At 36.3% G+C, this 12,290-nt stretch overlaps 1 protein-coding gene across 1 annotated transcript in view; it reads left to right on the top strand.

Moving 5' to 3' along the window:
* Positions 1-1,012: 1,012 nt before the first annotated feature.
* Positions 1,013-12,290, top strand: part of TMEM161A (transmembrane protein 161A) — a 48,116-nt gene continuing 36,838 nt past the window's right edge. Inside the window, exons 1-4 of the mRNA XM_053702915.1 lie at positions 1,013-1,151; positions 3,099-3,202; positions 5,512-5,592; positions 10,130-10,227. Coding sequence (XP_053558890.1) covers positions 1,149-1,151; positions 3,099-3,202; positions 5,512-5,592; positions 10,130-10,227 — 286 coding nt within the window. The 5' untranslated portion in view covers positions 1,013-1,148. The remainder of the gene's footprint in view (positions 1,152-3,098; positions 3,203-5,511; positions 5,593-10,129; positions 10,228-12,290) is intronic.

The raw sequence follows: 12,290 nt of genomic DNA, 5'->3' as shown, positions 1-12,290 counted from the left end.
AACCCAGCTACAACCCGTGTCTAGTCACCTATAGGTTGTCCGGTATTTTTATAGCGCACAGATGGCAACCCTACAACTGCAACGTTTCAGATGTGCTACCACTGCTGCCGATTCGATCATCAGTGGGTTCTGCTCTGGACTAGCATACTTATGTGTTTAACCCCTTTGCTGTAGTGCAGGGCTAACAGTCTTAAAAGTTACAGGCGCTAACGAATTAGAGCATGTCATTTTTCAACTATTATAGCCTTTTAAAAATACAAATATTTTCCTCTGTAATGTCCCTTTAAGTTCTCGTGTTGAAAAGCATGGACATTCCTCATCACACAAATGTATATACTTTATTAGAGGGATTAAAAAAAAATTCTTCCATGTCATTTAATTTGGAACACGCGTTATGTTTACTTGTTGCCATTAAATATACTTCTATATAAACAAAATAATCAACATTGCACTGCTCAAGTGACACACTGTCACACACACTCATTTGGTCCTCCGTAAGAAGACATGAATGAATCAGCTGGAGGAGCTCTTTTCCTCATCCAATATTTGTTGTGTTGTGTATGAGAGTCACAACAGCAAGCATATGTTACAGAGACGTTAGAGGAGATTTGAGGGGTCGCAATCAAATGCCATCATAATATCATCATAATATCATGCACCCAAGTTCTGCACATAAGTAATAACGAAGAACAAAATTATATATTATTTAGCTATAAACATTATGCAATTCTAGGAAAGTGGAGGGTGGATAAAAACACACAATGAAAACATTCTCCACATAACACCATATATGGCGCTGATCCGATTTTTTTTTCTCTCGGCTAAACTTTTTCCACCTATTACAACTAGGTAAGCTAAAACCACAATTCCCACCATGCACCTGTCACACAAATGACCCCTCTACCCGGATACACTAAATGAATAAAAATAAACTAAGAGTCTGAAGCAACTCGATGCAAAACATTGGTTGCGGTCCTATCAATTAACTCAAATCTGCTTTCTAATTGGCTGAGGATCTGTACAAGCACATACTACCTTAAAGGGACAGGGCAGTGTCCTTCTTGCAGCTGTTCTTCTGTTGAAGACACATGGTTGGGGAGATTTAATTCACTTTTTGCAAGCGGGACCTGGGGTCCTAAGTTTATATAATGGTAAGTGAGAGCTGCCCTTATAAGATGTTATATATACAGTGCGTGTGTAAAGTAGATAGTGAAGCTCTTTGAGTTATCTGCAGATTATGAAGTTTATTAATTAGAACAATTGACATACATCTATTTGATCTTATGCAGGATATATATATATATATATATATATATATATATATATATATATATATATATATATATATATATATATATATATATATATATATTGTAATTCACCGATGTTATGGTATACAGGGGAAATTCCAAATGTCACAAAATGTGTCACATTTTCTACAGCAAAATGTATTTGTTTAGGGACATGTTACTTATGGTCTGATGATGAAAAACTCACCAGCATGAAGCTGTTTTTGAGCTTTATACTGTAAAGTGTGTGTCTCTCACATCCAGAACCTGCATACCTAGATCGACAGCTCTCAAGATGAAATGTGCCTTTATAATGTTTTTTTTTTATTTATTTAAAGGGACAGGGACTTAAATAATCTTTTCAGAAAAGGAGAGCTTTAAAGAGACCGTCTACACAAAAATTGTTACTGTTTAAAAAGATAGATAATACCTTTACTACCCATTCCCCAGCTTTGCACAACCAACATTGTTATAGTAATATACTTTATAACATTTTAAACCTCTAAATTTCTGCCTGTTTCAAAGGCTTTATTGTCCGCCTCTTAATCACATGCTTTTGTATTTGCTTTTCACAACAGGAGACTGCTAGTTCATGTGGACCATATAGATAACAATGTGTTCACACCCAGGGAGTTATTTAAGAGTTAGCACAACACAGTACTAAATGGAAGTCAATAGATATAAAATAAATAGTCATGTGATCAGGGGACTGTCAGAAGATGCTTAGATATAAGGTAATCACAGAAGTAAAAAGTTTATTAATATAACGGTGTTGGTTATGCAAAACTGGGGAATGGGTAATAAAGGGATTATCTATCTTTTAAAACAATAACTATTCTATTGTAGACTGTCCCTTTAAATCATTTGTCAACAGACAGCTACATGTCATTTTTTTAATTTGTTATTATTATGATTTTTTGTATAACACAGAAAAATTCCAAAGTGCCTGCACTAAAATCTGTGTTCTATGTATACAACATTTGACTCATTCGAGGGATTAGTTGTTTGCGATATTTTATTATACTCCTATGAATGCTAAAGATAACGGGTCAAACTAAAATTATATTATAATTCATTTTTAGTTAAACATGCATGACATTAGTTAAAATAAATTAATTTAATATAATTATATACTACTCACATTAACAAAATTTGGTACAAGTATACATGCTTACAGTGAATGTAAATTTTGATGCTAAAGTGCCCGTTTTTTAAAAATTCAATTAAAAACAGGGGCACTTTAATTCATCAAAATTTACATTTCACTCCTGTTGTGAAAAAAACAAAACTTACCTTTTAAACTTGACAGCAGCTCCAGCTTCCTCCACCCGTCGCAAAGCCTCTTCCTGGGTCTAAAATTAGGAATCCAGCTTCCTCCAATCAAAGCATTGAATCAGACACTGATTCCCCCAGGGGGGAAGCCGTGATTGGAGGATGACCTATCCATCATTTCTGACATCAGAAATGGCTTGCGATGACCGGAGGAAGCTGGAGCTGCTGTAAAGTCTAAAAAGTAAGGTTTTTTTGTTTTGTTTTTCACAACAGCAGTGAAATGTAAATTTTGATGAATTAAAGTGCCCCTGTTTTTAATTGAATTTTTAAAAAACGGGCACTTTAGCATCAAAATTTACATTGACTTTAATTGCCTAATAAGTGTGGGACTGTTTTTATTTTTCTTCTCATTATGCTACGTGCATCTAGATTATTTAGGCAGCTGTCTGCTTGATATCACCCCACAAATATGTACTTGTAGAAATTCATTTTTCTAGTAATATGTATTTCTTCTCATTCTGTTTTTTTCTCTCACAGGCTATCATGGGGGTACAGATGGTAGTCACCCTACTGGTGGCTAGCATAATGCAGAGAATATCCCCTCATTACTCCTTTGGTCGCTGGCTCCTGTGCAATGGCAGGTGAGTCTGATATCCTTAATAAAAAAACACATTTCATCCATTGAATAATGTAAGCTCCGGACACCTTTTTTAAATAAACGTTTTCTATTCAATTCTACAATACACTCTGATTGTTAAAATCTATAGTTCGAGTTGCTGCAGACTTCTTGCATTATGGTGAGGTTCTATGCATGCTATTAAAGGGACATACAACTCAAAATCTTTCTTTCATGATTCAGATAGAACATACAATTTAAAAAACTTCCCAATCTACTTCTATTACCAAAATGTCTTTGTTTTCTTGTTATCCTTAGTTGAAAAGCAGGGATATAAGCTCAGGAGTGTGCACGTGTCTGCAGCACTATATGGAAGCAGTTTTGGAACAGTGTTATACATTAGCAAGAGCACTATATAGCAGTAGTATTTCATGTAGCGTTCAGGCATGTGCTTGCTTCCTACCTAGGTATCTCTCCAACAAATAATGTTGAACAAAGCAAATTTTATAATAGAAGTAAATTGGAAAGTTTTTTTTTTTTAAAACTGTATTCTCTATTTAAATAATAGCAGAAACATTTTTGGGTTTCATGTCCCTTTAATAGTGAGCCATCATCACCTCATCTTCAGAGGAAACATCTTGTAACACTGCATATTTCTGATGGAGTGGACACAACTTCCTTTGCTGATGATGTAAATAAGGTGTTTTGTGATGTTTTAATAAGACAAGGTCTCTTTAAGACATGAAGTCTACTGTTTTTGAAGGAAGATGTTTGGTTCCCAAAGCAATTTTAGATTGTAAATCTAACCTCTATATTATATATGTAAAATAGGATGGAACTTGCATACAGTATCAAAACTAATTAATCTACTGCAAAGCAAATCTGGATATCCTGAGTTTAATACATTTATATTACTAGTTCTTGGAGAACAGTTATGTGACGCGTGTAAACACAAGCTAAAATTAGTTATGTGCTTTTTAAAAATTGTTACAAATGCAAAATTGAGTAAGATTTAAAAATGGTTCTAACCAGTCCAGTGTTTTTATTCCTGTACTGGATGATTTTAATATCATATTTTATATAATCTTCTTTCTAGCCATCCAAAGTCTTCACTGTTTTCTTAGTTTTGTTTTCCGTAATTAATAAATATATTTATAGATATGTCTAAGCTTATGGGATATCCTCTACGTTTTGAAATCGGAGAAATATTGCAGTTTTATTATTATTATTATTATTATCATTTATTTGTAAAGCGCCGCCAAATTCCGTAGCGCTGGGTACAATGATAGGGGTATACAATGACAAAGATTTGTGATACAATACAAAACATTACAAGACTAAACAAATCTAGCACAGGAGGAAGAGGGCCCTGCTCCGGAGAGCTCACAGTCTACAGGTTTAGGGTGCAGAGACATAAGGTTGGGGTAGCTTGTCACATCAGTTGTAGTTGCAGCAGTGAGTCAGGCAGTTCATGTATTAGTTTGGTCCGGATGAGGGATGGAGGAGAGATGGTAAGCCTCTCTGAATAGCTGGGTTTTCAAGGAGCGTCTGAAGCTATACAAGGTTGGAGACAATCTGATGGAGTGGGGTAGAGAGTTCCAGAGGATAGGAGCAGCACGTGTGCAGTCTTGGAGACGGGAGTGGGACGTAGAGATAACAGGAGTGTAGGGACGTAGGTCAGAGGTTGATCGAAGTGGACGGGATGGGGAATATTTTACGATGAGAGAGGAAATATAGTTGGGAGTTAGACTGTTGAGTGCTTTGTAAGTTAGGGCTAATACTTTAAATTGTATTCTGGAGTGTATGGGGAGCCAGTGTAGAGACTGGCAGGGCGGAGCAGCTGATGTAGATCGGCGACTTAGGTGGATGAGTCTAGCTGAAGAATTCATAATAGATTGGAGTTTTGGCATCTTGTAAGGCCAAGGTACCTTTTAAAGCACTTTTTTTTTTTTTTTTTTTTTCAAACCTGTCCTCAGGCCTCCCTAACAGGCCACATTTTAAGGATATCTGAAGTGGAGCACAGGTGAAATAATCTGCTGATCGGTAAACATTGTTTTTTTACCTGCTCTCATCCAAGGTAATCTAGAAAACCTGGCCTGTTGGGGAGGTCTGAGGACCGGTTTGAAATCCAGTGCTCTAAGAATTGTACTAGAAATACTTAAATTTCTACAAATCACTGATTATTATGTTTACTTACAGCTTTGTTTTTCTCTGTTATTCTCAGAAGAAAAATAAAATATGGTTGTACTATCAGCAGTTTGATTGGAAATTCCTGTACACTAGTAAAGAAGGGGGAGGCTGCAAATAACTGCTCTCTGAATGTTTATTTTGTAGCCTATTTCGGTACAAGCATCCAACAGAAGACGAGCTGCTGACATTAGTCGGAAAACAAAAACCAAAAGGCAAGAGAGAAAGGTAAAGTGTATAAGTTACATTACAAGTGCTAGAAATAATATTTATACAATGGTTTACCAGTAGGCAATCACATTTGGTGTTTGGCTGATAGACAAATTATTTAAATAACATAATATCAGGGTATAGCAAAATGATTTGAAACTTAGTTGCCAATCACAATATTGAGCCACACATATTTTAGGAGGAGAGATATATTTATAGATAAATGTAGAATAAAACAAACATAAATGTGTGGTTGGCCCCTACGTTTGAGATAAATTAATCAACCCCTGCTTTAAGTGATATGTGCCAGATACCCTGAAATGGAAATCATCTATTGTTGTTTAGAAAGCTGCCATGCAGCCAGTAGTCTTTTGTCGTTATGTGGTGTCAGATCACAGCTGATGCAACAGAGACCTGGTTCTTTAGCTGGGAAATCCAGGTTTCCATGGCGCTGTACTGTGACACACTTTTTGTGAATTCGATTAATGTGTGTGTATATATTATACAGTATATGTGTGTGTGTGTGTATATATATTATACAGTATATGTATGTGTATGTATATATTATACAGTATATGTGTATGTGTGTGTATATATTATACAGTATATGTGTGTGTGTGTATATATTATACAGTATATGTGTATATGTATGTGTATGTATATATTATACAGTATATGTGTGTGTGTATATATTATACAGTATATGTGTGTGTGTGTGTATATATATTATACAGTATATGTGTGTGTATGTATATATATTATACAGTATATGTATGTGTATGTATATATTATACAGTATATGTGTATGTGTGTGTATATATTATACAGTATATGTGTATATGTATGTGTATGTATATATTATACAGTATATGTGTATGTGTGTGTATATATTATACAGTATATGTGTGTGTGTGTGTATATATTATACAGTATATGTGTGTGTGTGTATATATTATACAGTATATGTGTATATGTGTGTGTGTGTGTGTATATATTATACAGTATATGTGTGTGTGTATATATTATACAGTATATGTGTGTGTGTGTATATATATATTATACAGTATATGTGTATATGTATGTGTATGTATATATTATACAGTATATGTGTATGTGTGTGTATATATTATACAGTATATGTGTGTGTGTGTGTATATATATATATTATACAGTATATGTGTATATGTATGTGTATGTATATATTATACAGTATATGTGTATGTGTGTGTATATATTATACAGTATATGTGTGTGTGTGTGTATATATTATACAGTATATGTGTATGTGTGTATATATTATACAGTATATGTGTGTGTGTGTATATTATACAGTATATGTGTGTGTGTGTGTATATTATACAGTATATGTGTGTGTGTGTGTATATATTATACAGTATATGTGTGTGTGTGTATATATTATACAGTATATGTGTATATGTGTGTGTGTATATATTATACAGTATATGTGTGTGTGTATATATTATACAGTATATGTGTGTGTATATATTATACAGTATGTGTGTGTGTATATATTATACAGTATATGTGTGTGTATATATTATACAGTATGTCTGTGTGTGTGTGTATATATATTATACAGTATATGTGTGTGTGTGTATATATTATACAGTATATGTGTATATGTGTGTGTGTGTGTGTATATATTATACAGTATATGTGTGTGTGTATATATTATACAGTATATGTGTGTGTATATATTATACAGTATATGTGTGTGTGTATATATTATACAGTATATGTGTATATATTATACAGCATATGTGTATGTGTGTGTATATATTATACAGTATATGTGTGTGTGTATATATTATACAGTATATGTGTGTGTGTGTATATTATACAGTATATGTGTGTGTGTGTGTATATATTATACAGTATATGTGTATATGTGTGTGTGTATATATTATACAGTATATGTGTGTGTGTATATATTATACAGTATATGTGTGTGTATATATTATACAGTATATGTGTGTGTGTGTATATATTATACAGTATATGTGTGTGTATATATTATACAGTATGTGTATGTGTGTATATATTATACAGTATATGTGTGTGTGTGTATATATTATACAGTATATGTGTATATATTATACAGTATATGTGTATGTGTGTGTATATATTATACAGTATATGTGTGTGTGTGTGTGTGTATATATTATACAGTATATGTGTATGTGTGTGTGTATATATTATACAGTATATGTGTGTGTATATATTATACAGTATATGTGTGTGTGTATATATTATACAGTATATGTGTGTGTATATATTATACAGTATATGTGTATGTGTGTATATATTATACAGTATATGTGTGTGTGTGTATATATTATACAGTATATGTGTGTGTGTGTGTATATATTATACAGTATATGTGTGTGTGTGTGTGTGTATATTATACAGTATATGTGTGTGTATATATTATACAGTATATGTGTGTGTATATATTATACAGTATATGTGTGTGTATATATTATACAGTATATGTGTGTGTGTATATATTATACAGTATATGTGTATATATGTGTGTGTGTATGTATATATATATATATATATATATATATATATATATATATATATATATATATATATATATATATATATATATATATATATATATATATATATATATATATATATATATATAAATAATAATAATAATATCATATAACTGTGTGTTACACAGTCACAGTTTCAAAGTCAGCTCCAGAGCAGCAATGCACTACTTGGAGCCAGCTGGTTATTGGTGGCTACACACATATTCTTCTTGTCATTGGCTATCTATATGTGTTCAACTAGCTCCCAGTATTGCGTTAACGCTCTGAAGCTAACCTTAACTATGTGTTTAACTACTTTGCGTGGGCTAAACACATAGAGCATTTTATCAATGCTTACATATAGCAAATTAGATACAACTTTTAAAGAGACTTAATCTCCATGTAAATTGTTTATTAAAGGGACGGGAAACCACAATTTGTTTCTTTCATAATTCAGATAGAGAATACAATTGTAAACAACTTTCCATTTTGCTTCTATTATCTAATTTGCTTCATTTGTCCTTTGTTGAAGAAACATAAATACACTAATGGGAGCTAGTTGAATGCATTGGGCGGGACAATAACATAAGGCATAAATGTGCAGCCATCAATCACTAGCTGCTGAGCCTACCTAGGTATCCTTTTCAACAAAGGCAATCAAGTGAACAAAACAAATGAGTTAATAAAAGTAAATTGGAAAGTTGTTTTAAAATCACACCCTTTGTCTAAATCATGAAAGGGAAAAAAATTGGGTTTCATGTCCCTTTAAAGTGATAGTAAATCCTAGCGTTTATTAAACGCTAGGATTTACCAGTGCAGCAAAAAAGGGGACTTCCAGTCATGAAGTATAAAATACTTCATGCTGAAAGTTCCTTTGTCTGCAACGTTCGCCACACTAAGCGCCTCAGGTCGCCCACGGCAGAACGCTATTTTTTTTTTCACTGAGGTGATCTTAGCCAATCACATGCTATCTGTACGGCATAATGCCAGTTGGAGCGCACCACTATTGGCTAAGAGGTGTAAACGTCACCTCATTGAAAACATAGCATACTGCTGCGGGTGGCCTGAGGTGCTCAGCGCGGCGAACACTACAGACGAAGGATCATATTTATGAGAACATTTACCTGAGCGTGCATCATTCTGCGCAGTGATTAGATCACAAGCTCACTTACCTCTGCCACTATTTAGTCACATAAAAGAGACCAGGGACAGTTAAATAATTTTAAAACTTTTTTTTTTTTTTTTTTTGGCAAAGCAGTGCTTTAATTTCTGATATATGCTATGAGTTTATTATCCCTTTAAAGAACCAGTAAATACAGTTGACTTGCATGATAAAAAGACTATGCAATAGCATTTAATCTGGACTTCATTTGAGTAGTAGATTTTGTTCTGATTTTCAGTTATGTCTATTTCCACTCTTCCTGTATCATGTGACAGCCATCAGCCAATCACAAATTCATGTACGGCTATTCTGTGAATTCTTGCACATGCTTAGTAGGAGCTGGTGACTCAAAAAGTGTAAATATAAAAAGGCTGTGCACATTTTGTTAATTAAAGTAAATTGCTAAGTTGTTTAAAATTGCATGCTCTATCTGAATCATGACAGTTTAATTTTTACTTGAGTTTCCCTTTAAATCCATTTGTAAATGCAACCTTAATCCACTAATAAAGTTGTTTACAAAATGAGTGAGGAATTGATTCCCTATCTTTCCTGGGATCTGAGTGATTGGTTAATCTCACAATTTAATTTTGGGAAAAATACGTTATAATGCTGAAATGCACCTGAAGGGCTTTTTTCAGAATTATTTTAGTTTTTTAGATAGTTTATTTATTTTGTAAATTCACCTGTCTTTACAGTATCTTTATGATAACATTTGTGGGTTAGGAACTATTTTCCAGTAATGCCTGAATTCTCTTATTGATCCAAGTAACAATCATCTGTTCTGTAAGTTTTATGTGTTTTAATAGTATATGTTGTGTGTGTTTCCTAGGAGATTTAATGGTGTGACAGAGGAGAAGGCACTGACTGTGCCCAGAGATATAAACCTGCATTTGAATACACAGCCAATCACTACAATAGATGCACTAGGTATGTTGCACATTGTAAATGACATATTTATATCTTTCCATTGGGGCTTTTGCAATGAGAATAAGGCTATAATTGCACTTTGTTTCAGCACCAGGGTAATGCTTGCTGATTGGTGGCTAAATGTAGCCACCAATCAGCAAGCGCTACCCAGGTAGTAAACTAAAAATGGACCGCTCCTAACCTTAGATTCCTGCTTATTCAAATAAAGATTGCAAGAGAACAAAGAAAAAATGATAATAGGAGTAAATTAGAAAATTGCTTAAAATTGCATGCTCTATCCGAATCATGAAAAAAATGGGTTTAGTATCCCTTTAATGGTTCTTTTAATTTTTTTTTGTAGACTTTTCTGAAATTCCTCAGATAGCAAATGGGACAGAAAACTAGTCCCATAAAAAACAGGTCACTTCTAAATATACTTACCTTTTTGTAACACTGCAAGAAATAAAAAATAAAGTTAATATAATCATCCTATATAATAAAAGGCCAAGTGTGTTTGTCCGAAGCTGTCATGCGCAGTAGAGACTGCTCGCGAGGACAAACACACCTGGCCTTCCAACTGACCTGGTGTGGGCGGGGCCGGGCGTAACGCAAGCGGGGCCAGATGCCGAGAGACAGAGAGCTCTAAAGAGGGTGAATAGAGAGATCAGAAGAGGGGGGTAGAGAGGGTGAGAGAGACAGCAAAAGAGAGAGGGTGAGAGAGACAGCAAAAGAGAGAGGGGGAGAGAGACAGCAAAAGAGAGAGGGGGAGAGAGAGTGCAAACGAGAGGGGGGAAGAGAGAGTGCAAACGAGAGGGGGGAAGAGAGAGTGCAAACGAGAGGGGGGAAGAGAGAGTGCAAACGAGAGGGGGGAAGAGAGAGTGCAAAAGAGAGGGGGGGAGAGAGAGCAAAAGAGAGGGGGGGAGAGAGAGCAAAAGAGAGGGGGGGAGAGAGCGCAAAAGAGAGGGGGGAGAGAGAGCAAACGAGAGGAGAGAGAGAGCAAACGAGAGGAGAGAGAGAGCAAACAAGAGGGGGGGAAGAGAGAGCAAACGAGATGGGGGAAGAGAGGGAGAGAGACAGCAAAAGAGGGGGAGAGAGAGCAAGAGATGGGGTGGAGAGAGAGCAAAAGAGAGGGGGGGAGAGAGCGCAAAAGAGAGGGGGAGAGAGCGCAAAAGAGAGGGGGAGAGAGCACAAAAGAGAGGGGGAGAGAGCGCAAAAGAGGGAGCAAAAGAGAGGGGGGGAGAGAGCGCAAAAGAGAGGGGGGGGAGAGAGCGCAAAAGAGAGGGGGGGGAGAGCGCAAAAGAGAGGGGGGGGAGAGAGCGCAAAAGACAGGAGAGAGAGAGAGCAAACGAGAGGAGAGAGAGAGCAAACGAGAGGGGGGGAAGAGAGAGCAAGAGATGGGGTGAAGAGAGAGCAAAAGAGAGGGGGGGAGAGAGAGCAAAAGAGAGGGGGGGAGAGAGAGCAAAAGAGAGGGGGGAGAGAGAGCAAAAGAGAGGGGGAGAGAGGGCAAAAGAGAGGGGGGATAGAGAGAGAGAGAGCAAAAGAGAGGGGGGATAGAGAGAGCAAGGGGTGGGACCGCTGTATTGCAAAAAATGGCCCGTGTACACGGGCTTTAGGACTAGATTTATATAATCGAAAAACATTATATAAGGGGGAGAGAGAGAGCAAAAGAGAGGGGGGAGAGAGCAAAAGAGAGGGGGGAGAGAGCAAAAGAGAGGGGGGAGAGAGCAAAAGAGAGGGGGGAGAGAGCAAAAGAGAGGGGGGGGGGAGAGCAAAAGAGAGGGGGGGGGGAGAGCAAAAGAGAGGGGGGGGGAGAGCGCAAAAGAGAGGGGGGGGAGAGCGCAAAAGAGAGGGGGGGAGAGAGCGCAAAAGAGAGGGGGGAGAGAGAGCGCAAAAGAGAGGGGGGAGAGAGAGAGCAAAAGAGAGGGGAGAGAGAGCAAAAGAGAGGGGGGGAGAGAGCGCAAAAGAGAGGGGGGGGGAGAGCGCAAAAGAGAGGGGGGGAGAGAGCGCAAAAGAGAGGGGGGGAGAGAGCGCAAAAGAGAGGGGGGGGAGAGAGCGCAAAAGAGAGGGGGGGAGAGAGCGCAAAA

The sequence above is a fragment of the Bombina bombina genome, chromosome 2, assembly GCF_027579735.1.
Source record: "Bombina bombina isolate aBomBom1 chromosome 2, aBomBom1.pri, whole genome shotgun sequence".
Taxonomy (NCBI): Eukaryota; Metazoa; Chordata; class Amphibia; order Anura; family Bombinatoridae; genus Bombina; species Bombina bombina.
Note: the sequence above shows the minus strand (reverse complement) of the source record. Positions and strands in the feature narration are given on the sequence as shown.